Here is a 26,400-nt window from a genome sequence, read left to right on the forward strand (position 1 = left end):
GTTAGCTGTTAAAAATGCCCTGACCGCCTTCAGGGACTTACTTCATCCAGGACAACTACTGATAAAGATGGACAACACCACGGTTATTTGGTACATAAACAAGCAGGGAGGCACGCACTCCTACCCCCTTTGCAGACTAGCCATGACACTGTGGGACACAGCCTTGACTTGCCAAGTGCATCTTCAAGCTCAGTTCCTGCCAGGAAAGCAAAATACTCTGGCAGACGATTTAAGCAGAAACCTTATGGACCCTTACGAGTGGAAACTAGATCCACAAGTCTTCAGCATGATAACACAGAAATGGGGGAGCCCAGACATAGACCTTTTTTGCCTCCCTTCGGAATTATCAACTGGAAAAATTCTGCACAAGGACTTAACAGACAAGCATGGAAAGTGGATGCCCTATCCTTCAGTTGGAAAAACCTATTAATTTACGCCTTTCCTCCTCTGCCACCTCTTCCCAAGGTCCTACTAAAAGTGAGACAAGAAAAAACAAAGATGATACTAATTGCCTCGCCAATACTGGTACCCAATCCTAAGGAATATGTCTCAATTCCCTGCGTGGTACTTGCCTCAAATACCTCACTTACTGTCCCAGCAAAACAATCAGATCCTGCACAATCAGTTCCAAACACTGAACCTGGCAGCATGGCTGATCATGTATTTATTCAAACAACACCAAAGCTGTGATGGATGTCATTTTGGAAGCCAGAAGGCCTAGTACTAGAAAATCTTATGCTGATAAATGGAAGAGATTCTGTGCTTGGAACCAAGCACAAGGAACCGACACAGCAGAGCCAAATATTTCTCAGATTTTACGATACTTGACTGAGATGCTTTTCAAAGGCCTATCTTTTTCATCAATAAAAATCCATGCCTCTGCCATCTCGGCTCATTACAACACAGAGCCACCAATCTTTTCTCATCCATTACTAAAGCAGTATCTTAGAGGGGCCAAAAATTTAAGGCCTCCCAGAAGATCACCAATTCCTGCATGGGACCTCAATTATGTTGGAAAAGCTCACCCTGCCTCCATTTGAACCGGCTGCTACTGCAGATCTAAAGGTCTTATCATGGAAAACAGCTCTGCTATTGGGAATTACTTCAACAAGATGGGTCTCAGAGCTACAGGCCCTCATGGCTGTAGAGCCTTTTATCATATTTTACCCAGACAGGGTGTCCCTCAGGACCAATCCTTCATTTATACCTAAGGTGGTTTCTAGTGTGGCTCTTAACCAAACTATTCATCTGCTAACTTTTTATCAAAATCCGCAGAACAAGCGGGAGCGGATTCTACATTCCTTGGACGTACACAGACAACTAAGATTCTACTTGAGCAGGACTAAAGCTCTTAGAAAAACTGAGCAGTTACTAGTCACATTTGCTGCAGGATCAGAGGGAAAGGCTATTTCAAAGCAGACTATTTCAAAGTGGATAAGCCACTGCATTCGTTTCTGCTACTTACACCATGGCAAACCAGTGCCCAAGGGCATTAGGTCTCGTTCCACCAGGGCTGCAGCTACATCAACAGCTTTTCTCAGAGGTGTACCAAACAAAGACATTTTAGAGGCTGCTACTTGGAGTTCTGTTTACACTTTTACAAAGCATTATCATTTGCCTCTTTACTCTAAGTCCAGGGCAGGCTTTGCTACTGCAGTTCTGCAGGGCCTTATAGCCACCCCTAATGCAGTTTAGATCCAGCCTCCCATCCATAGCTTTGGGATTCTACCCAAATGTAATGACTCACTCGAACATCTACATTTATGGTAAGTGTACACAACTGTACTTTCCTCTTCTTCCCTGTCTAAAGAAGGATCTTCACTGGTGGATTCAGCAGTTGTTTATAAACTCGCACCTTCCTTTTCATCCCCTTCTTCTATCTTAGGAGCTGTTCACAGATGCCTCAGAGGTAGGTTGGGGAGCAGCCTTTGGAACAATGAGAGTGTAAGGGGTCTGCTCTCCTCTTCAGCAAAAGGAGCACATCAACATCAAAGAGATGAGTGCTCCTGCTTGACCCTTCAAGCCTTTCATCCTCTTTTATTTCCAGGCCCTCTCAAAGGGTTTACAGACAACACCACAGTCTCATGGTATGTACCTTCTATGCAGGCTTTCTCTCAAGGTATGGGAGTCGGCATCATGTGACTCTTCAGGCAGTTTATATTCCATCAGGTCAAAAGTATGTGGCAGACACAATGAGCAGGTCTTTGACTCAATCCCATCAATGGATGACTCACAGGGATTTGTTTCTGGATCTTGTCCAGAAGTGAGATACTCCTCAACTATATCTTTTTGCCTCCCTTCTGCACAGACAACTTACTTAATTTTATGCCAGAGTCCCAAGTCCTCTGGTTTGAAAGGTGGACGCCCACTCTTTTTCTTGCAAGGGTATGTTTCTATATGCATTCTCCCCTTTCCGCTCATTCTGAAAGTTCTATTCAAATTCAACAGGACATACCCAAAATCTTGCTTGTGACTCCTTTTTGGCCAAGACAGCATTGGTTCCCTCTTCTGCATTTAGCCAAGTGCAATCATCGCAAGTCACCTGACAGTGTGGACCTACTCGCACAAGACAAGGGATCTCTGATTCATTCCCACCTGTCCACTCTTCAACTGAATGTGTGGATGATAAGATTTTGATTCCTTACAGACGCCTTTTTTTTTTTGAGGACATGCATAGGGTTTTGCAGGAATCCAGGAAACTCAATACTAGGAAATCCTACATATCCAAATGGAAGACGTTTTCTATCTGGTGTCTTTCACATAACCAAAATCCACACTGTGGATGTTCTTCGTGTTTCACTGTTGCAGTCATCACACTTGAGTTATCTGGTTGCAGGTAGCCCTCAGTCGGCCCGAATACCAGATTCTTGGGATTTCTGCATCGGATGCTGTCGCCTCTTCCATGACATCAGGTCGTCAGGGGTATAAAACATGCAACCGGCACCATTACATCAGCTTTTCTTGCTGCGTGGAAGCCTGAAGCAGAAGCAGTTCTCAAGTGCCGGTCGGCTGCTACCTGAAATTTTCGTTTTTCGAGTTTCAAACCTGAAGTCTTCTAAAGCTAAGTACCCCATTGGGGATCCTTTTTCTTGCTCTAACCGATGTCAGAAAAAGTTAACAATTGCCTTGCCTGTGGAAAGCAAATACCTCACAGAGATTTTCATTCTTACTGCGTCACGTGTTTAGGCCCCGACTACGACTTCCCTTGCTGTCGGTTTATGCCCTGTTTAATGTCCAAACTATTCGTCGGTGGGCTATATTTGTTGCTAAATTCTTTCGCTCTCATTCTCCTTATTCCGAAATGGCTTCGATAAGCCATCAGACTACCGATCTTCCGAAAAAACGTAAGGATAAATACAGAGACAGACCGCATAGGTCCAAAACTGCAACAACGTTTCCGTTAAGCTAGTCACCAATCCGCCGGTACTCAGTGAGATGCCTCCACAGCCCCTGATACCCGCTTCTACAGATTCACAGGCCTCTGCTGAGACCCATTCAGAGTCTGGTATGCCACGAGATGCTTCTTAGACTATGGAACCTGTGGATGTCTCTACCTTGGATGGGTCTGGAGCCACTGTGCAGGCACTGGCTTCTGAGGGTGTATTCCGACCTTCCGGTTCGTATTGACTAAAACTACCGAGTTTCTTAGGCCCAGAGTTCGCACTACACCTAGAAAACTGATGACCAAAGCGCATGCTCAAGCTCCCATACCACAGAAACAAATGCTTAGAATGGCTGAAGATTTTATAACTTTAATTAGGGGAAGCCAGCCTTCCCCCTCTAAAAGACAAAGAATTGATTTTCCTTCTGATTTTACAGACCATGAGTCCAATGACTCTGATCCCTCTGATTAACAGGACATACCCTTATCTATCTATGAGGATTCAGATGCAGAGGATTCCATTCCCTCTGCCTCCCCTTCAGAGGATTTTTCTTTTGGTGAAACCTTGCATACCTTAAGAGAGCATTTCTGTTGGGAATGCCAGGACTTTCCTCAGTCCAAAAGGAGACTCAGAGAATTTTTAGACTTGCCTCAGCACAGGCCTCTAGCTATACCCTTTGTCCTGGATATTGTAGATGATGTCTTCATGGAATCCAGTCTTACTCCTGCTACTTTACCACCAGCTTCTAGAAAGCCTGACAGGTACTACAGAGTACCTGACTCTCACAAATTTCACTTTAAGAATCCCACTGCGAATCCTGAGACCATTTCCCAGGGACCTAAAGGCATTAAGGCTACTACAGCCAAAAACCCTACCCCTTCGGACAGGGATTCTAGAGCTTTAGATAGATGGGGTAAGAAGGTATATACCTCTGCAACTCTTGCCATCAGGGCTTTAAATTGTCAGTTTCACATGTTGAAGTACCAACAACATATTATGGAACTAATTAAACAAAAAATGTTGTTGCTTCCAGATTGTACAGAAAATAAAGATTTACAAGAGTTGATGCATTCTGCAAGCCAAGTTAGTAAACATACTTTGCAGTGTGGTTTTGATGCCTTAGAAGCATCTTGCAGGGCTGCTGTCACTGGGTCTGTACTGAGAAGGCATGCTTGGCTGAAGGAACAAATCTTGCCTGACCATGTCAAAGCAAAATTACTAGATGCCCCACTAAACCAGGAACATTTGTTTGGCACAAAAGCAGAAGTGGCGCTTAAAAAGATGGAGGAAAAAGCTAAATCTATGCAAACTGTTAAAGATTTCTTACAGGTACAGCCACCTAGATTAAGTAGGCATTGGCCTTCTAAAAACTGGTCCTTTCCAGTCCCTCCTAGGCCTTCTCAGTCTAAGCCCAGGGGCAACAGACCACCAAGACTGCAGTCTCAGGATATGCAGAGATCTAAACAATGGAGTGTTCCCACCTCAAAAACAGGGAGTGGTAAGTCAACCCCTTATGGAAAAAGTTCCCAATGACTTTTCTTTCATCCTTCCCAGCCATGCCCAAGTAAACCCGCCCTTCATGCAAAAAACTGGATTTCCATTACCCAGGACCCCGATGGGTTCTAAACATTGTATCCCAGGGATACAGATTCTGCTTCCACTCGCTGCCAACCCCAAGTGGGCTGCCAGACCTTCCTCCAAACCAGTGGGGAGAGGCTCAAAAGCAAGTACTCCCTCTTCTCAATATCAGGGCTATTCAAACTGTTCCAATAGAACAAAGGAGACAAGGTTTCTGCTTCAGACTGTTTCTGGTGCCCAGAAAAGAGAGCTCTTGGTGCCCTTTCCTGGATCTGTCAATTTTCAACACCTTCCTGGTGGTCCCAAAATTCAAAATGCTTGCACTGCAACAGCTTCTTCCTATGCTAGCAAAGGATGCCTCACCCTAGACTTAAAAAAGCTTATCTGCACATCCCCGTAAGGGAAACTTGCAGGAAATATCTACGTTTCAGGGCAGGCTCTATGCACTATCAGTTCTCTGCACTTCCCTTTGGCTTAGCTACTGCGCCCAGGGTATTCACAAAGTGTCTGGCTCCAGCCATTGCATTCTGCAGGCAGAGAAATATTCAAATTTGCCCATACTTGGACGATTGCCTGATACAGGCGGACAGTCAAGAGTTGCTACTTCAGCACCTGGCATTTGTAAAGACACACCTAACTCCTCTGGGGTACACCATCAATGAAAAGAAATCACAACTGGTGCCCAGCCAAAAGATTGTATTCCTGGGAGCAAGCTTGAACACAACTTCCCAGATGGCATTCCTCACTCCAGAAAAACAGGTCTGTTTGACAAACTACTTCAAACTAATGGCCACCAAAACCCAGCTATCTGCAAGAAAAATACTGCAAGACCTAGGGTTCATGGCCTCATGCATTCCGTATGCAAGACTGCATATGAGGAAACTTCAATGGTACTTAAAAAGTCTCTGCTGTCAACATTCTCAGGACCTGGAAACAGTGAATGTTAGGTAGTCCAATCTCACCTTAATTTTTACATATGAGTTCGGAGCCGATCCTCGGCTCCATCTCGGCCGATTTTCAAGCTCGAAGACTTCTGGTTGGCTCATGGCTAAGCAGGTATCCCATGGTGCACCAGTGGAATCCACAGATCTCGTTTGCCGTGTAGACGAGTTCGGATGTGCTTCTCTTGGCTCTGGCTAAGTTTTTGCAAATTTTCATTATTCTAGTATCTTGTGCTTAATTATTGAATATATATGTTATAGGACTTATCTTTATTGTCGTGTGGTTGTTGTGTGATCTTTTTAGTGGTATCCTGTGTACCTGTAGTTAGGCGCATTTGCGCTTCTCCTAAACAGTTAGTTTTGGCGGCTTCGCCTTTTTTTCCTGTTATTTACAGTTAGGATTTACCTAAATTGCCTTATGGCCTTGTGTGACTAGTATAGTAGTCTCCTGTATTCAGTAGTTAAACGCACTTGCTTTTTCTTGTCTAGAAAATTAGTTCGGTGAGTTCGCCGTTTTTAATCAATAGGGGCTCCTTTTGATTATTTCCTGTCAAGCGATTATTGTTGACTGGTGGCCTTTAGCAGGGACCCGCTAAAGTCTTAGTTTTGTACACTTGTCAATTGCTACCCTGTGTGTGTGTGTGTGTGTGTGTGTGTGTGTGTGTGCACTCGTGTAATTCATCTGTAGGGCTAGGCCCGTTTTAGTTAGAGGACCTAGTCCTCAGTCATTTTCTTTCTCTTTTTCCCGTTGATTGTGGGCTGCAGTGTCTAAGGATAGCAAGGAGCACAAACCCTCTGGGTTTAAAAAATGTATGAAGTGCTCCCAGAAAATGTCTTTGACTGATGGCCACAGTAGCTGTGTCTACTGTTTGGGAGCCATCCATTTGCAAGAATCATGCTTGTTTTGTCATGCTTTCTCTCCTAGAGTGTTACAGGAGAGAAAGAACAAACTGATACTCGGGTCTTTTGAATCCAACCTTCGAGGAAGCTTTGTCTGGTTCTTCTGCTACCTCTACTAAGTCATCTAAGTCAAGATCTGATTCAAAATCTAAAGGTTCAAAAAGGCCTTCTCTGGCACCAGCTACTGTTTCGGAGCCACCTGCCAAATTAATAAAACCTGCCTCCTCGACTCCTCAGTCTTCGGAGCCGAAGGAGAGTACTGTGGTTTCGGAGTCTGTCATGGATACTTCGGTGCCGACTGCTGAATCCTTGCAGATAGTTGATTCTGCTTCTCGGAGCCGGTCTATAGAGTCCCATCCGTTCTCTGTGATGGTCAAATCTCCAGTGCCTGCTAGGTCGAGATCCCCAACCTTATCTTCCAGGTCTTCCAGGAGTCTTTCGGAAGAAGATGTGGAGAGGGTAGTATTGAGACTCCAAGTCATCTGCCTGCCTAAATTTTTGTTGGCTCCGACCCAGTTGGCCTCGGAGCCACTCGAACCAGTCTTGTCTCCATCCATGTTTCCTCCTCTGAGCCATGTTGGCTTTTCGGAGCCAGAGTGCTTGTTACCAACGGAGGAACCCTCTGTTCTGGCTAACCTTGCTATTGCATTGGAGCCGAGTTTGGCTCCGACACATTCGGCTCCATCCGTCGTGTCCAGGGACCGAAGCTCTTCTTTCGGCGCCAAGGGGAAGGTTTTGAATCAATCTTCGTCGGTTCTGAGCCTTCCTCTGGGTGCTTTCGCCAGGGTGAGCTCGGACCTTGCATCTATCTCAGAGCCGATGGCTCTGGCTCCGGCACCGTCCTTTGTCTCTTCGGAGTGGGGACAGTCTTCAGAGCCGGAGAGATCTGCTTTTGAGGTGATGAGGAGTGTGCTGTTGCAATCTACAGCCCCTGCCAGTGGTACAAGCACTCTTCCACCCACAGCTCCCACTTCGGTCTCATTCCCTAATCTCTCCGGAGACAGCAGAGACCCACAGCCTTGGGAGCCACCAGCTGGTTGCCCCTATTTCTGCTATAAGCACCATGGAAAACCTACCCCACAGGGGATAAGACCACATTCAACCAGGGCTGTATCTACCTCTACAGCCTATCTCAGAGGTGTCCCTACCCAGGGACATTTTAGAAGCTGCTACCTAGAGTTCTCTACATACCTTCAGCTAGCATTACCACTTGCCAAGTTTATCTAAAAGCAGAGCTGGCTTTACCACTGCAGTCTTGCAGGGCCTTATAGCTGGTCCTAATGCTGTCTAATTACCTCCTCCCATACTTAGCTTTGGGAAAGTACCCATATGTGATGACTGCAACAGTGAAACACGAAGAACATAGTACAGTTGTGTACACTTACCATAAATGTAGATGTTCGAGTGTATACACTGTTGCAGTCCTGGATGTTCTTCATGTTTCACTGTTGCAGTCATTACATTTGGGTAATCTGTTGGCAGGTTGCCCTCAGTCGACCTGAATAACAAAGTCTTGGGTCCTGCGTTGGTTGCTGTCTCCTCTTCCATGACGGCAGGTCATCAGGGGTATAAAACATGCAGCTGATGCCATTTTAATCAGTCTTTCTTGCCGCGCGGTGCCCGAAGCAGAAGCAATTCGCAAGTGCCGGTCTGCAAACTCCTGAAATGTTCATTTTCGAGTTTCAAAACCGAAGTCTTCAAACTAAAGCTAAGTACCTCGTTGGGGAAACTTTTTCTTGCTCCTTACCGATGTCAGTAAAAGTTAATAATTGCATTACTTGTGGGAAACAAATACCTCATAAGGATTTTCATTTGTACTGTATTCCTTGCCTAGGCCCTGATCACAATGTGCCTTGCTGTCGGTTTTGTGCTAAATTTAACCAATGCACTATTAAGCGGCGGTATATTTTTGCTTCTAAATATTTTGGTTCAAGATTTAACTACCCTGAAATGTCGTCGGTTAGCAATCCAACTACCGGAGTTCACAAAAAAACACAAGGAAAGACAGACACAGACCGTCGAGGTCCAAAACCGACGACGAAGCTTCTCCAAAGCCAGTCACCGGTACGAAGTGAGGCGCTTTGGCAGCCCATGATACACGCTAATTTTGAGTCGCAGGCCTCTACCGAGACCCATTCGGAGTCTGGTATGCCGCGAGATTCTCAGAGTATTGAACTAGCGGATGTCTCTCCCTTGGATGGGTCTGGATCCGCTGAGCAGGCACCGGCTTCTGAGGGTGTTTTCAGGCCTTAACATTTTTATATTAAACCGACGCCATCAACAAAAACAAGGTCAAAAACAACTTCTATGTCTAAAAAACTGACGCATGAGCCACGTGCTCAGGCCCCTATGCCTAAAAAACAAATGATCAAAATGGCTGAGGACTTAATTACCTTGATCAGGGGTACCCAACCCCCCCCCCCCCTTGCTAAGAGGCCTAGGCAAGGCACTGATTATGAATCTTCAGATCAGGTTTCCATTTCTTCTGATTCCTCTTCTGATGAGGAATTTTCTATTCCACCTTATGAGGATTCTGATGCAGAGGAATCCATCCCATGTGCTTCTCCTCCTGAGGATTACTCTTTTGGAGAGACTTTGCATACTTTAAGGGAACAGTTTCACTGGGACAGTCAGGACTTTTCTGAATCAAAAAAGAGGCTTAGGGATTTCCTCCTCCTTCCTCAGCGTAGGCCTTTGGCAATATATTCTCGGAATCAAGCATGTCTCCTGATTCCCTGCCTCCTGCTCCTAGTAAGCCAGACAGACTCCCACAAATTTCTTTTCAAAAATCCTGCTGCTGATCCTGAGACTATTTCTCAGGGTCCCAAGGGTGTTAAGGCTTCCACAGCCAAAAATCCTACCCCTACTGATAGAGATTCCAGGGCACTGGATAGATGGGGTAAGAAGGTTTATATGTCTGCAACCTTGGCAATCAGGGCTTTAAACTGCCAGTTTCATATGCTTAAATATCAACAGCATGTTATGGGCTTACTGAAACAGAAAATGATGTTGATTTCTGATTGTGTGGAAAATAAAGAGTTACAGGATTTATTGCATTCAGCAGAACAGGTTGGAAAGCATACTTTGCAATGTGGTTTTGATTCCTTGGAGTCCTCTTGTAGGGCCGCCGTTACGGGATCTGTGATAAGAAGGCATGCCTGGCTCAAGGAGCAAAATCTGCCTGATCATGTTAAAGTTAAATTGTTGGATGCTCCTTTGCAGCATGATACTCTGGTAATAAGGCAAAAGAGGTTTTAAAGAAAATGGAAGACAAAGTTAAGTCTATGCAAACTGTAAAAGATTTCTTGCAAGTGCAGCCAACCAGATTCAGTAGGCACTGGCCTACTAAAAATTGGTCCTTTCCTGTGTCCAACAGAGCCACTCAGGGCAAACCCAGGCGCTCAAAAGGCTCCAGATATCAATCACAGGGATCTTACAGGTCAAAGCAATGGGATGCCTCCATCTCCAAATCTGGAGGTAACAAAGCACAACCCTACAGTAAGCAGTCTCATTGACTTTCCTCTACCATCTCCAAGCACTTATCTTTTGCCAGCCCCCTTGGGGGGAGGGGGGACTAGCACTTCATGCTCAAAATTGGCAGTTAATTACCCAGGACAAGTGGGTATTAAACATAGTATCCCAGGGGTGCAGATTTCATTTCCATACTTTGCCAATTCCAAACAGATGGCTGGATCTGCCGTAAAACCAGTGGGCAGAGGCCCAGAAACAAGTCATGTCCCTCATGGATATGGGGGCTGTTCAACCGGTACCAGAAAAGGAAAAAGGACAAGGATTTTATTCAAGACTTTTCCTGGTATCAGGAAAAGACAATTCATGGCGTCCAATACTGGACTTATCGATTCTGGACACGTTCCTGGACATTCCAAAATTCAAAATGCTGACTTTACAACAGCTACTGCCTATGCGAGGCAAGAATGCTTGGTTAGTAACTCGACATAAGAGGCATACCTGCATATCCCAATAAGGGAATCTTGCAGAAGATACCTCCACTTCAAAGCAGGGTTTTTGCATTACCAATTCTCTGCACTGCCCTTTGGCTTATACACTGATCCCAGGTTCTTTACAAAGTGCCTGGAACAAAGAAACATTCAAATTTATCCTTATCTGGACGATTGTCTCATTCAAGCAGAGGACAAGGACACTCTTTTTCAACATCTGGCGTTTGTAAAAAGGCTTCTAGCATGCCTAGGGTACACCATAAACGAAAATAAATCACAACTGGTACCCTCTCAAATAATTGCATTCCTGGGTGCAAGCTTGAATACAACTGCCCAGATGGCTTACCTCATGCCAGACAAACAAATGCAATTGACAACATACTTCAAACAAATGGCAACAAAAACCCAGTTATCTGCAAGACAAATTCTGCAGGCTTTGGGGTTCATGGCATCCTGCATTCTACTAATTCCATATGCAAGACTGCATATGAGGAAACTTCAATGGTACCTAAAAAGTTTATGGACTCAACATTGTCACAGCCTGGAAACAATGATTCCTCTCATTTCCTGCCTACAACAGGAGTTTCTTTGGTGGGCAGAGACATGTCACCAAAACAAGGGACTGTCATTCACTCTACCCCCTGCCACCCAAACCCTAACTACAGATGCATCAGACTATGCTTGGGGGCCCACCTGGCAGGGAGATGCATTCAGGGCAAATGGAGCCCAAACCAAATGCATCTGCATATCAACCAGAAAGAAATGCTAGCTGTTCAGAATGCTCTGACAGCCTTCAAGGACTTACTTCATCCAGGACAACTACTGATAAAGACGGACAACACCACAGTTATGTGGTACATAAACAAGCAGGGGGGTACCCATTCCTACCCCCTTTGCAGAATAGCCATGGCCTTGTGAAACACAGCCTTGACTTACCAAATACATCTTCAAGCTCAATTCCTGCCAGGAAAGCAAAATACTCTGGCAGACGACCTAAGGAGAAATCTTTTGGACCCACACGAGTGGAAACTGGATCCACAAATCTTCAGCATGGTAACACAGAAATGGGGGAGCCCAGACATAGATCTGTTTGCCTCCCCCCAAAATTATCAACTGGACAAATTCTGCACAAGGACTTATCACAGTCAAGCATGGAAAGTGGATGCCCTATCCTTCAGTTGGAAAAACCTATCAGTCTATGCCTTTCCCCCTCTGCCTCTTCTCTCCAAGGTCTTACTAAAGGTCAGACAGGAAAAAACAAAAATGATCCTAATTGCTCCGGACTGGCCTTGCCAGCATTGGTACCCAATTCTAAGGAATATGTGTCAACTCCCTCCTTGGTACTTGCCTCAAATACCTCATCTACTGTCTCAGCAGAGCAATCAGATTCTGCACACTCCGCTCCAAACTCTGAACCTTGCAGCATGGCTGATCATGTAATTATTCAAACACCTCTCGGTAAATCTGTGATGGATGTCATTTTGGAAGCCAGAAGGCCTAGTACTAGAAAATTTTATGTTGACAAATGGAAGAGAGTCTGTGCTTGGAACCAAGCACAAGGAACAGGCACAGCAAAACCAAATATCCCTCAGATTTTACAATACTTGACTGAGATGCTTGACAAGGGCCTATCTTTTTCTATAATAAAAATCCATGCCTCTGCTATCTCGGCTCATTACAACACAGAGCCTCCCATCTTTTCTCATCCTCTGCTAAAACAGTATCTTAGAGGGGCCAAAAATGTAAGGCCTCCCAGAAGATCACCAACTCCTGCACGGGACCTCAATTTTGTGCTGGAAAAACCTCACCCTGCCTCCTTTTGAACCAGCAGTGACTGCGGATATAAAATTTTTATCTTGGAAAACAGCTTTCCTTTTGGCAATCTCATCAGCAAGTAGGGTTTCAGAACTACAGGCTCTCATGGCTGTGGAACCTTTTATTACTTTTTACCCGGACAGGGTGTCCCTCAGGACCAATCCTTCCTTTATGCTTAAGGTGGTATCCACTGTGGCTCTTAACCAAACAATTCACCTGCCAACATTTTACCCAAATCTGAAGAACAAGAGGGAGCGTATTCTGCATTCATTGGACGTACACAGACAACTAAGATTCTACTTAAACAGGACCAAATCTCTAAGAAAGTCTGAGCAACTACTGCTGGAATTTGCTTCAGGATCAGAGGGGAAGGCTATATCAAAGCAGACTACTTCGAAGTGGATAAGCCACTGCATTCGTTCTGCTATTTGCACCAAGGGAATCAGATCACATTCCACCAGGGCTGCCTGTACCTCAGCAGCCTTTCTCAGAGGGGTTCCAACCAAAGATATTCTAGAAGCTGCTACTTGGAGCTCTGTTCATACCTTCACAAAGCATTATCATTTGCCTCTCTTCTCCAAATCCAGGGCAGGCTTTGCCACTGCAGTTCTGCAGGGCCTTATAGCCACTCCTAATGCTATTTAGTTCCATCCTCCCATCAATAGCTTTGGGATTCTACCCAAATGTAATGACTGCAACAGTGAAACACGAAGAACATAGTACAGTTGCGTACACTTACCATAAATGTAGATATGCGAGTGTATTCACTGTTGCAATCCGAGTTACCCACCTGCCATCCCCCTTTTCTATAACTTCTCTTTCCTTCATTATACTATAAAGCCTTTGTGGTGTATTTGCTTTTAGATGAAGGTAAAGTTTATGTTGCTATAAGTGCTTTGGGATTCAACCCTACAGTGATGACTGCAACAGTGAAACATGATGAACATAGTACAGTTGTGTACACTTACCATAAATGTAGATGTTCGAGTGTCTTCACTGTTGCAGTCTTACCTCCCTCCTGTCCCCTCTTATTTTTTCTTTTGTGTGGTTCCCTTCTTCACCCTTCTTCTGAGGTGTATTTGCAAAGGGTATGGGGTTATACTCATTTTGGAACACCTGACATCTGGGGCAAGAAAAACTGGAGAACATGGCGTCGGCTGCCAGCTTTGTACTCCTGGCGCATTGACGTCAGGGAGCATGGCTGAGCAGCCGACACCGGACCCAGACTTTGGGATTCTAGCCGACCAAGGACTGCCTGCAGGCAGGGGAGAACCCTACAGTGATGACTGCAACAGTGAAGACACTCGAACATCTACATTTATGGTAAGTGTACACAACTGTACTTTCCCCATCCATTTATCCAGGTTGCGCTTAAAAGAGTTAATGAGGTACTCTGCTTGACGTGGAAAGTGAGTCTATTCCACAGATGGGGAGAATCTCTGGGACACAAATTTGTCCCACTAACAAGTCCTGTTGGTGTCACAGACCAGGTTGAGGTCGCGCTTGTGGGTTACTCAAGTGGAGCTTGACTTGCGGATATGCAGCAGACCCATCAAGGCAAGGTCTGAGTTTGCTTTGTTTGCCAGACAGAGGTCACCTCTGAGGAGTCTGTATGAGACTGAGTAGAGGGAGAGGGCCTTTAGTCTATCTGTGTAGGGTAGATATTTGAGGCCCTGGACTCTCCTGGTGAGGAATTTCTGTGGTCTTTCCAGCTGCTGCATGTGCTTTGTGATGTACATGCTGAAAGAGGCATTGTACTCAATAACGGGTCTTATAAGTGAAGAATAGCTGCGGTGGTGCAGAGGTAGCGTTGTTGCCTCACAGCAAGAGGTTCTCCCGTTCGATTCTCGGCTGGAGCACCCTCTGTGTGGAGTCTGCATGTCCTCCCTGTGGTCGAGTGGCATTCAAAAGACATGCATAGAATGGGTGTGCCTTCGTTGAAGGTTGGGCATCGAGCTGGCACCTCGGCACCCGTAAAAAATCTACTGCCAATCATTAGCGGACCGGAATTCCACTGTGGCGACCCCTAACCGGGAAAAGCTGAAAGAAGAACATAAGGGAAGAATACAGAGTTATGACCTCCATGTCCCTGGATGAGATACCCTTACTAATGAGGTGGGCCATGTAGAAAGCTTTACATACAATGGAGGCAATATGGGGGTCAAAGGTCAGTTTGCTATCAACCTGAATGCCCATGTCCCTCATGACTGAATATGTGCTTAGGACCTAGTTATTAATGTGATAATTTGTGGGGACGTCACTCTTCCCAAAGGGGATGATGATACATTTTTTGGCATTCAGTTTGAGGCCATGTTTCTAGCACCAGTCATTTGTTTGGGTGAAACTCTGTTGGAGGATGTCCACATCACTAGCAGAATTGATGACAGCGCCCAGTTTTCAATCATCTGCAGAGTTGGTCATCCATAGCCCACTGGTTTTGGCCGGCACCTCAGAAAAGTATATCCCAAACAACAAAGGCCCCAAAAGCGATCCCTTGGGTACACTGCTCATTACGGGTTTATTAAGTGGCTTCCCCTATTTTGACTAGGTGGGTTCTGTCAGTGAGCCAGTTTACTGTCCATCTGGTAGCATATATATTGATGCCTCATTGAGAGAGATTATCTGTTATACCCAAGTGGGAATAGTATCGAAGGCTTTGGCCAGGTCAAGGTAGGCAGTGTGCACCGTCTGCTCCTCATCCATGGCTTTGGTGACTGCCTCAAAGAAGTCAACCAGATTTAACAGGCATGACCTCCCCTTGAAACCAAACTGTGTGGGATCAAGTGTTTGGAGGTTGCTAATGTCCTTGTTAATGAGGTCTGTGATAATCCGGTCCATGGCCTTGCAGATCAGGCTAGTTAATTTCCTGGATTGGTTGATGCTCCACCTTTGTGCAAAGGGATGACAGCGGCTATCTTCCACTCAGCTGGGACAAAACCGGTACTCAGGCTTTGGTTGAATAGGGTGCTTAATGATGCTGCAAGTTCTTGCGTGAGTTAACGTAGGATGTAGCCTTGGATGTTATCAGGTCCCATGGAGGCTGCATTTTTTGCCTTTGAGAAGGCAGTTATGACTTGCTCCCTAGAGATAATGGGAGGGGGCAGGTGCTGAGGATGTCCTGATTTAATGATTGGGGCGACAGAGGGGTGAAGTTTTCACTGAACCTGTCTGCCAGCAGGTTGGCTATATCTATGGTCTTTGTGTATGCGGTGTCCGTGAATACCAGTTCTGAGTGCTTCCTTTGAGATTGCAGACATTTGTGAAGAAAGCCTTATGATTGTCTTTAGCAGATGTGGCCAGTTTGGACTTGAAGTTTGCTTTGTAAGGTTTCAGTAGTGCTCTTATTTGCTTGTTCAGGCTGTGGAGGGATTGCGTCCATTTAGGCACCTGCTCCTTCTTGGTCCTAGACAGCAATTTTGTCCTTTTATTATAGAGTTTATTTATTGCAGATGTCCACCAGACAGGTTTACTCTTCCTTGTGGAGGAGGATTTTGTCCTGTCGGGTTTTCCTGATTCCATGCAGCTATGTAAATGCTCATATAGTGCTTTGGTGTAGGTTTAGATATATGTGCCAGTTCCTATGGAGGGGGGAGCAGGCTGTGAAACTGTTTATACCTTCCCTCAGGAGGTTGTACTCACCTTTGGATAAGTTTTTTTTGTTTCACTCTAGCTAGGGGGAAGTCAGGGGAGATGGTGACTTTGAAAGTGACCGCTTTATGGTCAGATCTTACCAGGGAGGATGACACTGTGGAGATGCTGCAGTGGTTACTCATGTTGGTTAATACCAAGTTCAGGATACTTTCACCTCTTGTGGGGGTGTTGACCAGCTGGTCCAAGGCATTTGCATTGACGAAATCAAGGAATCTCTGGGCATTTGTGTTTTGGCAAGAGCAGTTCTTCCAGTCTGTGGTTGTATAGTTAAAGTCGCCCAGGATCAGGGTGAAGAGTTGAATCTTGATAGATTCGAAGAGGTTCAGATAGGCAGAGTGGGCATCTTGAGTCAAAGTTGGGGCTTGTAGCTAGCTATGATTTGAATAGGGGTCTTGTGAATTGTTAACTGCACCTAGAGTGTCTCCTGTGTGTCGTACTGTCTAATCAGCCTGGAGGTGTGTATGCCTTTTATATATATTGCAACTCCACCTCCTTTTGCTTTGCTGCCCACAATTTGGATGTCTGAATGTATGATGGGATGAGTAACCTGGTATGGCTGGAGTGCTCTCCAAAGCATTGAACCAGATTTCTGTGACTGAACAAATGTCAGCATCTTCCAGGGTTAAGAATGCTTGCAATGAGTGCAGTTTAATGTTTAGACTCCTAGCATTTATCTTGACCTTTTGGTTTAGGTGTCTCTTGGGTGACTCTGCCTGCTGAGAAACTCATCCAATTGATTTCACAGCAGAAGTGGAAGGCTCCGGACGCCATTGAACCCATCCCTAAGAGACAAGACAAGATTTTAACTGCCCGTGAAGGCAAGCAGTTCTGGGAAGGTTTAGCAGTGGATGCCTTGGTTGTAGCGGTTGCTGTGAAAAAGGAACTTGCTGAGGAGTGTTCATCTATCCATCCTCCCAAAAGGGAGTCTCTGGTGATGGATAGATTTGGGAAGCGGGTTTATGCTTCATTAGCCTTCACCCTAAGGTCTTTGAATTTTCTGGCGCATTTATGGAACATTTCACAAGACTTCAAAGGGACTTTTGAAGTTGTCAGATACCCTGGTGGGAGCTGTTACTGAAGGGCTCCAAGACAAAGTTGCCTCCCAGCTAGCCACCTTGGAGTCTGTGTCTAATTTGTCCATGAGGCTCATTGAGCATACAGCCAAGGGGACACCCGGAGCAACGGGTTCAGGCGTAGCCATAAGGAGACACTCCTGGATGTGCCTATGTGACTTTGCCGAGCCATTTAAGTTTTCATTCATCAATGCACCCTTTGACTGATCATCTTTGTTTGACCCAAAACTAAGAAAGATTTTATCCAGGTTTGCGAAGGATGGATTGACCCTTTCTTCTGTGTGCGTTTGTTTTTCCACCCCCTCCCACCCCCAAGATCCTTTTCTAGGAATTGGAGGAGCATTGGAAAGATATGGTTCAAAAAATCCCAAGAGCCTTTCCAGGGCACACGTGGAGGCAGTTCCCCCAATGGCAGAGAGGTGGCAGACACCACCCATGCAGTAGAGGTGGTCCACAGAAGCAGGGCTTCAGGTATTCTTTTCTGAGTAAGCCCTTTCAGTGTTCCTGAAAGGAGGCCCGATTGTGTTCCTCTGGAGGCAGCTAGGGGACGCTTATCCTTGCACCTAAATGCCTGGCTAAACATAACAGTTTCTTGGGTGCAACGGAGCATATCCAGAGATTATACCGTACCCTTTCTCCATCTTGCCACCATATGCAAAAAAATATATATCCGATGTCCCACTCAATCAGAGGGATCCAGCATTTCAAAAACTTCAAAACAAAAGTCATCCAAGAAGTCCCACCAGACCAGAGAGGATCCAGAATTTATTCAAGATTCTTTTTAGTGCCAAAAAAAGACAGGTTACTGGAGACCAATTTTGGATCTTGGTTTGTTGAACAGATCAGTTCGACAAAGTTCAACATGGTCACAATACAGTCCATTCTTCCCTTTTTGAGGAAAGATGACTGGATGTGCTTGATACATGTTGAGGATGCATATTACCATATAAAAATGGACCAAACGCTCCAGGAAGTTCCTCTACTTCCGGCTGGTAGCCAGTTATTACCAATTCAGAGCGCTGCCCTTTGGGGTCTCACCACAGCCCCCAGGGTATTTATCAAATGCATGGCAGTAGTAGCAGCTCACTCGAGACTGTAAGAATTATGGGTGCTTCCATACTTGGATGATTGGCTCATTACCACTTCTACCAGGCATCATTTAATAGAAGCAAGGGATTACACTCGCAACGCCTGTGCCTGTAACTCATGAAAAATCCCAGTTGACTCCAACTGAGAATCTTAGTTTACTGGGGCAGTTCTAAATACGACGACAACCATAGCATCCCTTCCTTCAGTGAGATTCCAAAGAATTATTACACAGTTTCAGAAGATAATACACAGAAGTAAGGTTCCTGCTCGACTAATTTTGCAAACTCTAGGTTCGATGGCAGCATCAATAACCCCTGTAGGTTCATAGGTGTTTACTAGGCTAACGACCACAAGTGCCTTTTTAAGCCTAGCCATGCATCCCAAATCTCTGACAAGTTCTGATACCCTTGATAAGTGTAAGCATGGGCCTGGGAGATGAACCATTTACAGGTTACCTGTTTCCATCAGAAACATAGATGCCAAACCAGGGATGAATTTCCAGTTTCCCATCCAATTGTCCAAGTTGCACTTGAATTGGATTAGAGAGGAACTGTTGCATAGAAAGGGAAGTCTCTGGGATATATACCTATCTCTCCAGCAGGTCGTATTTATATCACAGGCAAGGTTTAAGTCTTTGGAACGGGTAATTCTGGTACTGTTTGTTTTGTAGATATGCAGGAGGTCCATCAGAGTGGGATCTGACAATGCCCTGTATCCCAGGCATAGATATCCCATCAAAAGCCTGTAGGAGACAGAATACAGGGATAGGGCCTTGAGGCGGCCTGCAGGCCTGCATAGTACATAGTACTTACGCCCTGTATTCTTTTAGTGAGGAAGCTCTGTGGACGTTCCAGTTGTTGAATATGCCTGGTTAGGTACATACTAAAAGGGGCATTGTACTCCATGATAGGTCTGATGAATGCCGAATACAGTGGAACAATGACTTCCTTGGACTTGGATACATATTGTTTATAAGCTGCACAACATAGAATGATTTCCTCACTACTGTAGACACGTGATGATCAAAGGCTAGATTACTGTGCGTGTCCCCAAGTCCCTGACTACTGGGTTTAACTCTAAGGGGTGTGTTGTCAATATGATAGTTACCGGAAATGGATGACTTCCCAAAGGATACTATTATGCATTTCTTGGCATTTCATTTTAGTCCATGACTGACACCAGTTGTTTGTGTATGTTAGCCCCTCCTGGAGAAAATTTGGGTCAGTGTGACAGTCAATGACAGCTCCTAATTTGTAGTCATCTGCAAATTTAGTCAGCCAGAAACCGCTGACATTGGCCGTGACTTCTGAGTAGTAAATGCTAAAAAGGAGAGATCCAAGGACTAATCCCTGAGGGACTCCACTTGTGACTGGCCTCTTTGTAGAGGTGGACTCCCCAGTTCTAACTTCCTGGGTCCTGTCTGTGAGCCAGTTGGTTATCCACTGGGTGATGTATGGGTTTGTACCTACCCTCTTGAGTTTGTCAACAAGGCTTGAGCGGGGTATTGTGTCAAATGCCTTGGCCAACTGAAGGTAGGCAGTGTAAACGATTTAGCCCTCATCCATTGCTTTTGTGACTTTCTCAAAAAAGTTCACCAGGTTGAGTAGGCATGATCTGCCCTTGACAAAACCAAACTGGGTTGGGTCCAGTGTCTGGCTAGTTCCTCTAGCCAGGTTCTACATGAGAATACTACAGTGGCTGCTAGCATATCAGTGGTCTATGCTACATCCACCCATGTCAGACCAGATTCTGATCACCAGTTATTGCAAGAAGTATCTACTTTGGTGGACTTATCTTGAACAAGTTCTCCTTGGCTGACCCGTTGTCCTTCCAGTGCCCGCAGACATAGTGACCACGGATGCCTCCCAGCTGGGGTGGGAGAGCATTTTATGAGCAAGACTGTCCAAGGCAATTGGTCCCCCTTAGAGGCCAACTTACATATCAGTGTCCTAAAGCTAAGAGCAGTGCTTCTAGCGTTGCAGGCCTTTCAAACAGCTCTTTAATTGCATTTCAGACAGACAATATTTCAGTAGCTTGGTACATAGTAAGCAGGGAGGAACCAAGTCTTACCCCCCCCCCCCCCCATTCTTGAGAAGAAGAATGTGGCAGTGGGCGATCTCTACCAACCTCTTTCTAATAATGCATATTTCGGGAAGTTCCATTATGATTGCAGACAAACTGAGCAGATGTATCCCTCAGCCTCATGAGTGGTCTCTCAGTCCAGAAGTGGAGGAAAAGATTTTCTGTCAGTGGGGCCAACATTGCTGCGACCTGTTCACCCCTCCCCTGAACAAGTGCAGCAATTACTTTGCCCTGATTCCCCCCCTCCTAGGAAGTCACCAAGAGGTGCTCTCCTCCACAGTTGGTCCCGCAGTCTCATGTATGCCTTTCCCCTAATACCTCTTATTCTAAAATTTCTGCAAAAAACACTCAGGTTGAAGAGCAAAAGTGACCCTCATTGTCCCCTTTTGGCCTTAACAGATTTGGTTTCCCCTTTCTTTGGCCTTATCTGATTCAACAACCGTGGACTCTGGACCTGACTCCTGACTTTCTGTCCCATCCAGACGGACTTGTTCACCCAGACATTTTGAACCTCAAGCTGACAGCATGGTTCCTCCACAGTTGGTCCCGCAGTCTCATGTATGCCTTTCCCCTAATACCTCTTATTCTAATATTTGTGCAAAAAACATTCGGGTTGAAGAGCAAAGTAACCCTCATTGTCCACTTTTGGCCTTGACAGATTTGGTTTCCCCTTTCTTTGGCCTTATCTGATTCAACAACCGTGGACTCTGGACCTGACTCCTGACTTTCTGTCCCATCCAGACGGACTTGTTCACCCAGACATTTTGAACCTCAAGCTGACAGCATGGTTCCTCCAATTCCATTAATTGCCAGTTGTCTAAGTTTTTCTTCCCCAGTATGCCACATCCTCCTGTCTTCTCATAAACCTTCGACCCGTAAACTGTATTATAGTAAATGGGAGATATTTACCATTTGGGCTCATGAAAAAGTTATTGACCCCTTCTATGCTTCTATAGAAAATATTGACTTCTTAGCCTCTCTTTTTAATGTGGGAGCTTCCCCTTCTACCATCAGAATACAACTAGCAGCAATTTCCAATTTCGAAGATGGTTTGGAAGAATGTTTAGCTTCTCCTAGACTTTGTAAGTCCTTTTTTAAAAGGGACACTTCTGTTGAATCCTCCTTGCAAAGACCCTGCACCACCTTGGAATCTGAACCTAGTGCTGCAAACCATTGTGCATTCTCCCTTTGAACCCTCGGCAGAGTGTGACCTGAAGTTTTTGTCATGGAAAATGTTGGTGACTAAGTTCTGCTAGAAGGACATCAGAAATGCAGGCCTTGTCATGTAAACCACCTTATCTGATTTTTTGCAAAGATAGAGTTTCCTTATGAACAAAGCTTTCCTTCCTACCCAGGGTAGTCTCAGAGTCTAATATCAATCAAACTATTAATTTACCAGTATTTTTTTCGAACTTTTCCAGCAGAGGTGAATATTCCTTGCATTTACTAGATGTTCACAGACAGTTACTCTTCTATCTTCACAGGACAAAAGACATGAGAAAATATGACCAATTATTTCTCTCCTTTTCTAGTGCAAGGTTTGGTAAGCCAAGTCAGCAAAGTGATTCTAGACAGATGTTTAAAGGATTGTATTTCATTTATCTATGATAAGAACAAAATTGCTTTGTCTAGGCACATGAAAGCACATTCTACAAGATCTGTAGCCACTTCAGAAGTTTTCCAATCTAGAGCTTCAATGGATGATATGTATGCAGCAGCTACTTGGGCTTCTCCTTGTACCTCTGTTACTCATAACAAATTGGACTTGGTCTCTAGGGGAAGAGCATCCTTTGGTTTAGTGGTGCTCAGGAATCTCCTTCCCTGAGTCATTCCAAGACCTAATGTAGCTGGGGGCTCTGTCCCATACGTGAAGGATAAAATGAAAATTGATAACATCAAATAAAGAAGTTATGTACTCACCATAATGTTCCATCTGTGTTGTCCATTTTCATTTATCCTAGACTCCCCTCCCTCCATCCCCTGGCCTTCTGGCAACTTTTGGTGGAATGAATAATATACTTTCAAGTTACTGTGAAGTTTAAGTGCAACAGATATGGCTTCCCTACAGTCTTCCTGATCTATTATCTATACATTATCTGCAAACTCGATCTGAGGTAATTGGGAGAGAGGGACTGTGAGATGGATTATGGGTAGAGGTGAAGCTTGAGAGCTTTTTGGCTGGCGCAAGCTGTAGTAACGGCAGAGTCAGTTCCAATATCTGAACTGAACCCATACGTCAAAGATAAATTAAACTGGACAACAGAGATGGAACATTATGATGAGTACATAACTTCTTTTTAATCTTCACTCTTTGCCTTTTTTTTTTTTTTTAAGCTAAGCTTCTCTATTAGCTAATGGCCCCTCTTCATTTGTTTTGTTCCAACACTTAATATCGTCTCCTTGCTATCAAACACAGGATCAAACGTAGCACAGAACTTTGCAGTCACTTTACCTGTGTTACCATTTCTATTTGTTATATCCTGGGTAGAACACTGAGCCACATGGATCTTTTACAGGATCAGCTCGAGAACACTGTCTGATTAAGTGAGTTGCTCAGAGTCACATGATAGGCAAATATAGGCTAAAGTAATCAAACCCTGAACCACAGGAAGCAGCTTGTCTTATCTATGGTAAGCTTTCCTCTAGAACAGTGTTATGTCTTAGCTTAATGTTGCTGCCAATTAACCAGTAACTGTAGGCTTGTGAAGCCATATGACTACCACTTTGAGAAATGTTATTGCAAGACAGCAAAACAGATTATTGATATATGCTTTTTTAATTTACAACACCCATAATTTGTTTTTCGTTGCAAAACAAATGTTTATATTTTCAGAGTTGCTGCCTCTCAACAACCGTGTTTACCATTCATGTTTCAATCTTCAAATCATTTTTGTTTCTGTTTACAAAATATCCCTTTTGGTACATGGCATATGGCACAAAAACTTACAGTAGTCGCTCACAGTTGAAGAAAGTAATAATTTGTCATCTGTATTGCATACCTGAATGCAGTTTAAGTAGATTACCTTTTAAAGGCATGTGTAACGTAGGCTGCATGACAAGATGTAATTAAACGGTAAAAAGGTTTTGCTTTTTCATATTTTTAACTATGGCATACTGTAATAAATGTATAATTTAAAGACTGAAGTGTTTATGTATTTCTTATGCAGAGGCACCCAGAGGGAGTAGCATCTGTTTCCTTTAAAGAACCAGAAGAAGCTGACTTGTGTATAGAGGCCCTGCACGGCCGGTGGTTTGGTGGCCGTCGGATTTCTGCTGAAACCTGGGATGGCATAACAGATTACAAGGTATATACTAAGCTGTAAAAGTGAATTAGTTAATTTACTTACTTTACAATGTCCATCTGGGAAGTCGTCATCAGTGGAGTCCGTGGGAAATAACTCCAATGCAAAACATAAAACAAAAATATTTACACAACATTGTGCATAGCATATAGCCGAATAAATCAATATACTAAGCAATTTTGGTTGCCAAAACTGTATTATTTAAGTCATGAGTAGTGATGCAAAACTATATATGATAGATAATTAAAAAACTTGTAAGGTGAACAGAGAGCATGGTACAGTGAAAAGCACATAATCAGGGTATTTGATGTAGTTAGCAAGAGACATGACAACAAACAGCTCAGTCATGTTGAAGACTAGTATTTCTAGTATATTAGTAGTTAGTTTTAGAGGGATATCCGGAAATCTTGGATGATGCCAAAGAATAAGCAGGATGCATGAATCTGATCACTTCTAAGTGCAAAATCAATAGCTATATCCAAGTCGAATGCTATTAGATGCAGATTTATAAATGGTTACCTGTTTAATGAGTGTACAGTGAAGGCCTTGTTGATGCCTAACTTACATAGTTGACGAGCAGAAGCCCTTAGTGATGCCTGAGTTATTTTGATGAAGGGTGTATTGGAGTTCTCTTGATGTCTCATTTACATAGTTGATGGGTTGTAATGGAGTCCTCTATGATGCCTCAGTTACTTGGTTGAATGAGGGTTATAATGAAGGATGATGCCTCAGTTACCAAGTTGAAGAGAGTTAAGTTAGTGTCTTTCATAGGTTGATAGGTGTGTACTAGGCTAATGACCCTGGAGCCTTTACAAACGTAGCTCATAGGATTACCCTGGCTTTGTGCCACCCAACCTTAGTTCCTAGTGCATCTGTCGAGTAGAGCCACTGGAGTGATCCCCGGGGTGAATTATCTAACGTTCTTCATGTTTCACTGTTGTAGTCGTCACATTTGGGTTTTCTGCTTGCAGTAGCCCACAGTCGGCCTGATTAACAAAGTCTTGGGTCCTGCGTCGGTTGCTGTCTCCTCTTCCATGACGTCAGGTAGTCAGGGGTGTAAAACATGCAGCCGACGCCATTACATCAGTCTTTCTTGCCGTGCAGTGCCCAAAGCAGAAGCAGTTCGCAAGTGCCAGTCGGCCAACTAAGCTAAGTACCCTGTTGGGGAAACTTTTTCTTGCTCTAAACCAATGTCAGTAAAAGTCAATAATTGTATTTCTTGAGGAAAGCAAATACCTCATAAAGATTTTCATTCTTACTGCATTCCTTGCCTAAGCCCTGACCACGACGTACCTCACTGCCGAATTTGTGCCTTAACAAACTATTTGTCATCAGTTTATTTACGCTTCTAAATATTTTGGTACTCGGTTCAACTATCCAGATATGGCCTCAGTAAGCCACCCGGCTACCGACATTCTGAAAAATCGCAAAGATAAAGACAGAGACAGACCGCATAGGTCCAAAGCTGCCGATGACGCTTCTCCTAAGCTAGTCGCCAGTTCGCTGATACTCAGTGAGGCATTTTCGCAGACCCTGATACCCGCAACTTCAGATTTGCAGGCCTCTACTGAGACCTATTCGGAGTTCGGTATGCCGCGAGATGCTTCAACTGTGGAATCTGCGGATGTCTCTACCTTGGATGGGTCCGGAGCTGCTGTGCAGGCACCGGCTTCTGAGGGTGTATTCAGGCCTACTGACTTGCATATTAAACCGACGCCATCTTCTTCTTCAAGGCCTAAAACTCGATCCATGCCTAGAAAACCAATGCCCAGACCGCATGGTCAGGTGTCTATGCCTAAAAAACAAATGATAAGTATGGCTGAAGACCTTATTACTTTAATCAGGGGAAGCCAACCTTCCCCCTCTAAGAGACCTAGGACTGAGTTTTCTTATGATTCTTCTGATCAGGATTCTGAAATTTCTGTTTCCTCTGATGGCCAGGATTTACCCTTACCTACCTATGAGGATTCTGATGCAGAGGACTGTATTTCCTCTGCTTCCCCTCCAGAGGATTTCTCTTTTGGTGAAACATTGCATGCTCTTAGGCAGCATTTTCGCTGGGAAAGCCAGGATTACTCTGACTCTAAAAAGAGGCTTAGGGATTTCCTACTCCTGCCCCAACACAGGCCTTTAGCTATCCCCCCTGTACCGGACATAGTTGATGATGCCTTTTCGGAGTCTAGCTTGGCCCCTGACTCTTTACCTCTTGCTCCCAGAAAATCCGATAGATATTACAGGGTTCCTGACTCTCACAAGTTCCTTTTTAAAAATCCTACTGTGGATCCTGAGACCATTTCAGAGGGACCCAAGGGCATTAAGGCTACTACTGCCAAAAATCCTACTCCCTCTGATAGAGATTCCAGGGCGCTGGAAAGATGGGGTAAGAAGGTATACACTTCTGCAACCTTGGCCATTAGGACCTTAAAGTGCCAGTTTCATATGTTAAAGTATCAGCAGCATATTAGTGGATTGCTTAAACAGAAAATGATGTTGTTTCCTGACTGTGCTGAAAATAAAGATTTACAGGATTTAATGCATTCTGCTGAACAAGTTGGAAAGCATACTTTGCAATGTGGTTTTGATTCACTAGAGGCATCTTGCAGGGCTGCTGTCACTGGGTCTGTACT

At 44.5% G+C, this 26,400-nt stretch overlaps 1 protein-coding gene across 4 annotated transcripts in view; it reads left to right on the forward strand.

The window, feature by feature from the left end:
* The window catches only part of HTATSF1 (HIV-1 Tat specific factor 1), a 970,322-nt gene that overhangs the window by 878,280 nt on the left and 65,642 nt on the right, over nt 1-26,400 (forward strand). For all 4 annotated transcript variants that reach the window (XM_044065289.1, XM_044065288.1, XM_044065291.1 and 1 more), the window contains one exon: nt 23,639-23,776. In XM_044065289.1, the coding sequence (XP_043921224.1) occupies nt 23,639-23,776 (138 nt within the window). The remainder of the gene's footprint in view (nt 1-23,638; nt 23,777-26,400) is intronic.

The sequence above is a fragment of the Protopterus annectens genome, chromosome 3.part0 (assembly GCF_019279795.1).
Source record: "Protopterus annectens isolate FY-2018-M chromosome 3.part0, PAN1.0, whole genome shotgun sequence".
In the NCBI taxonomy this organism is placed as follows: domain Eukaryota; kingdom Metazoa; phylum Chordata; order Ceratodontiformes; family Protopteridae; genus Protopterus; species Protopterus annectens.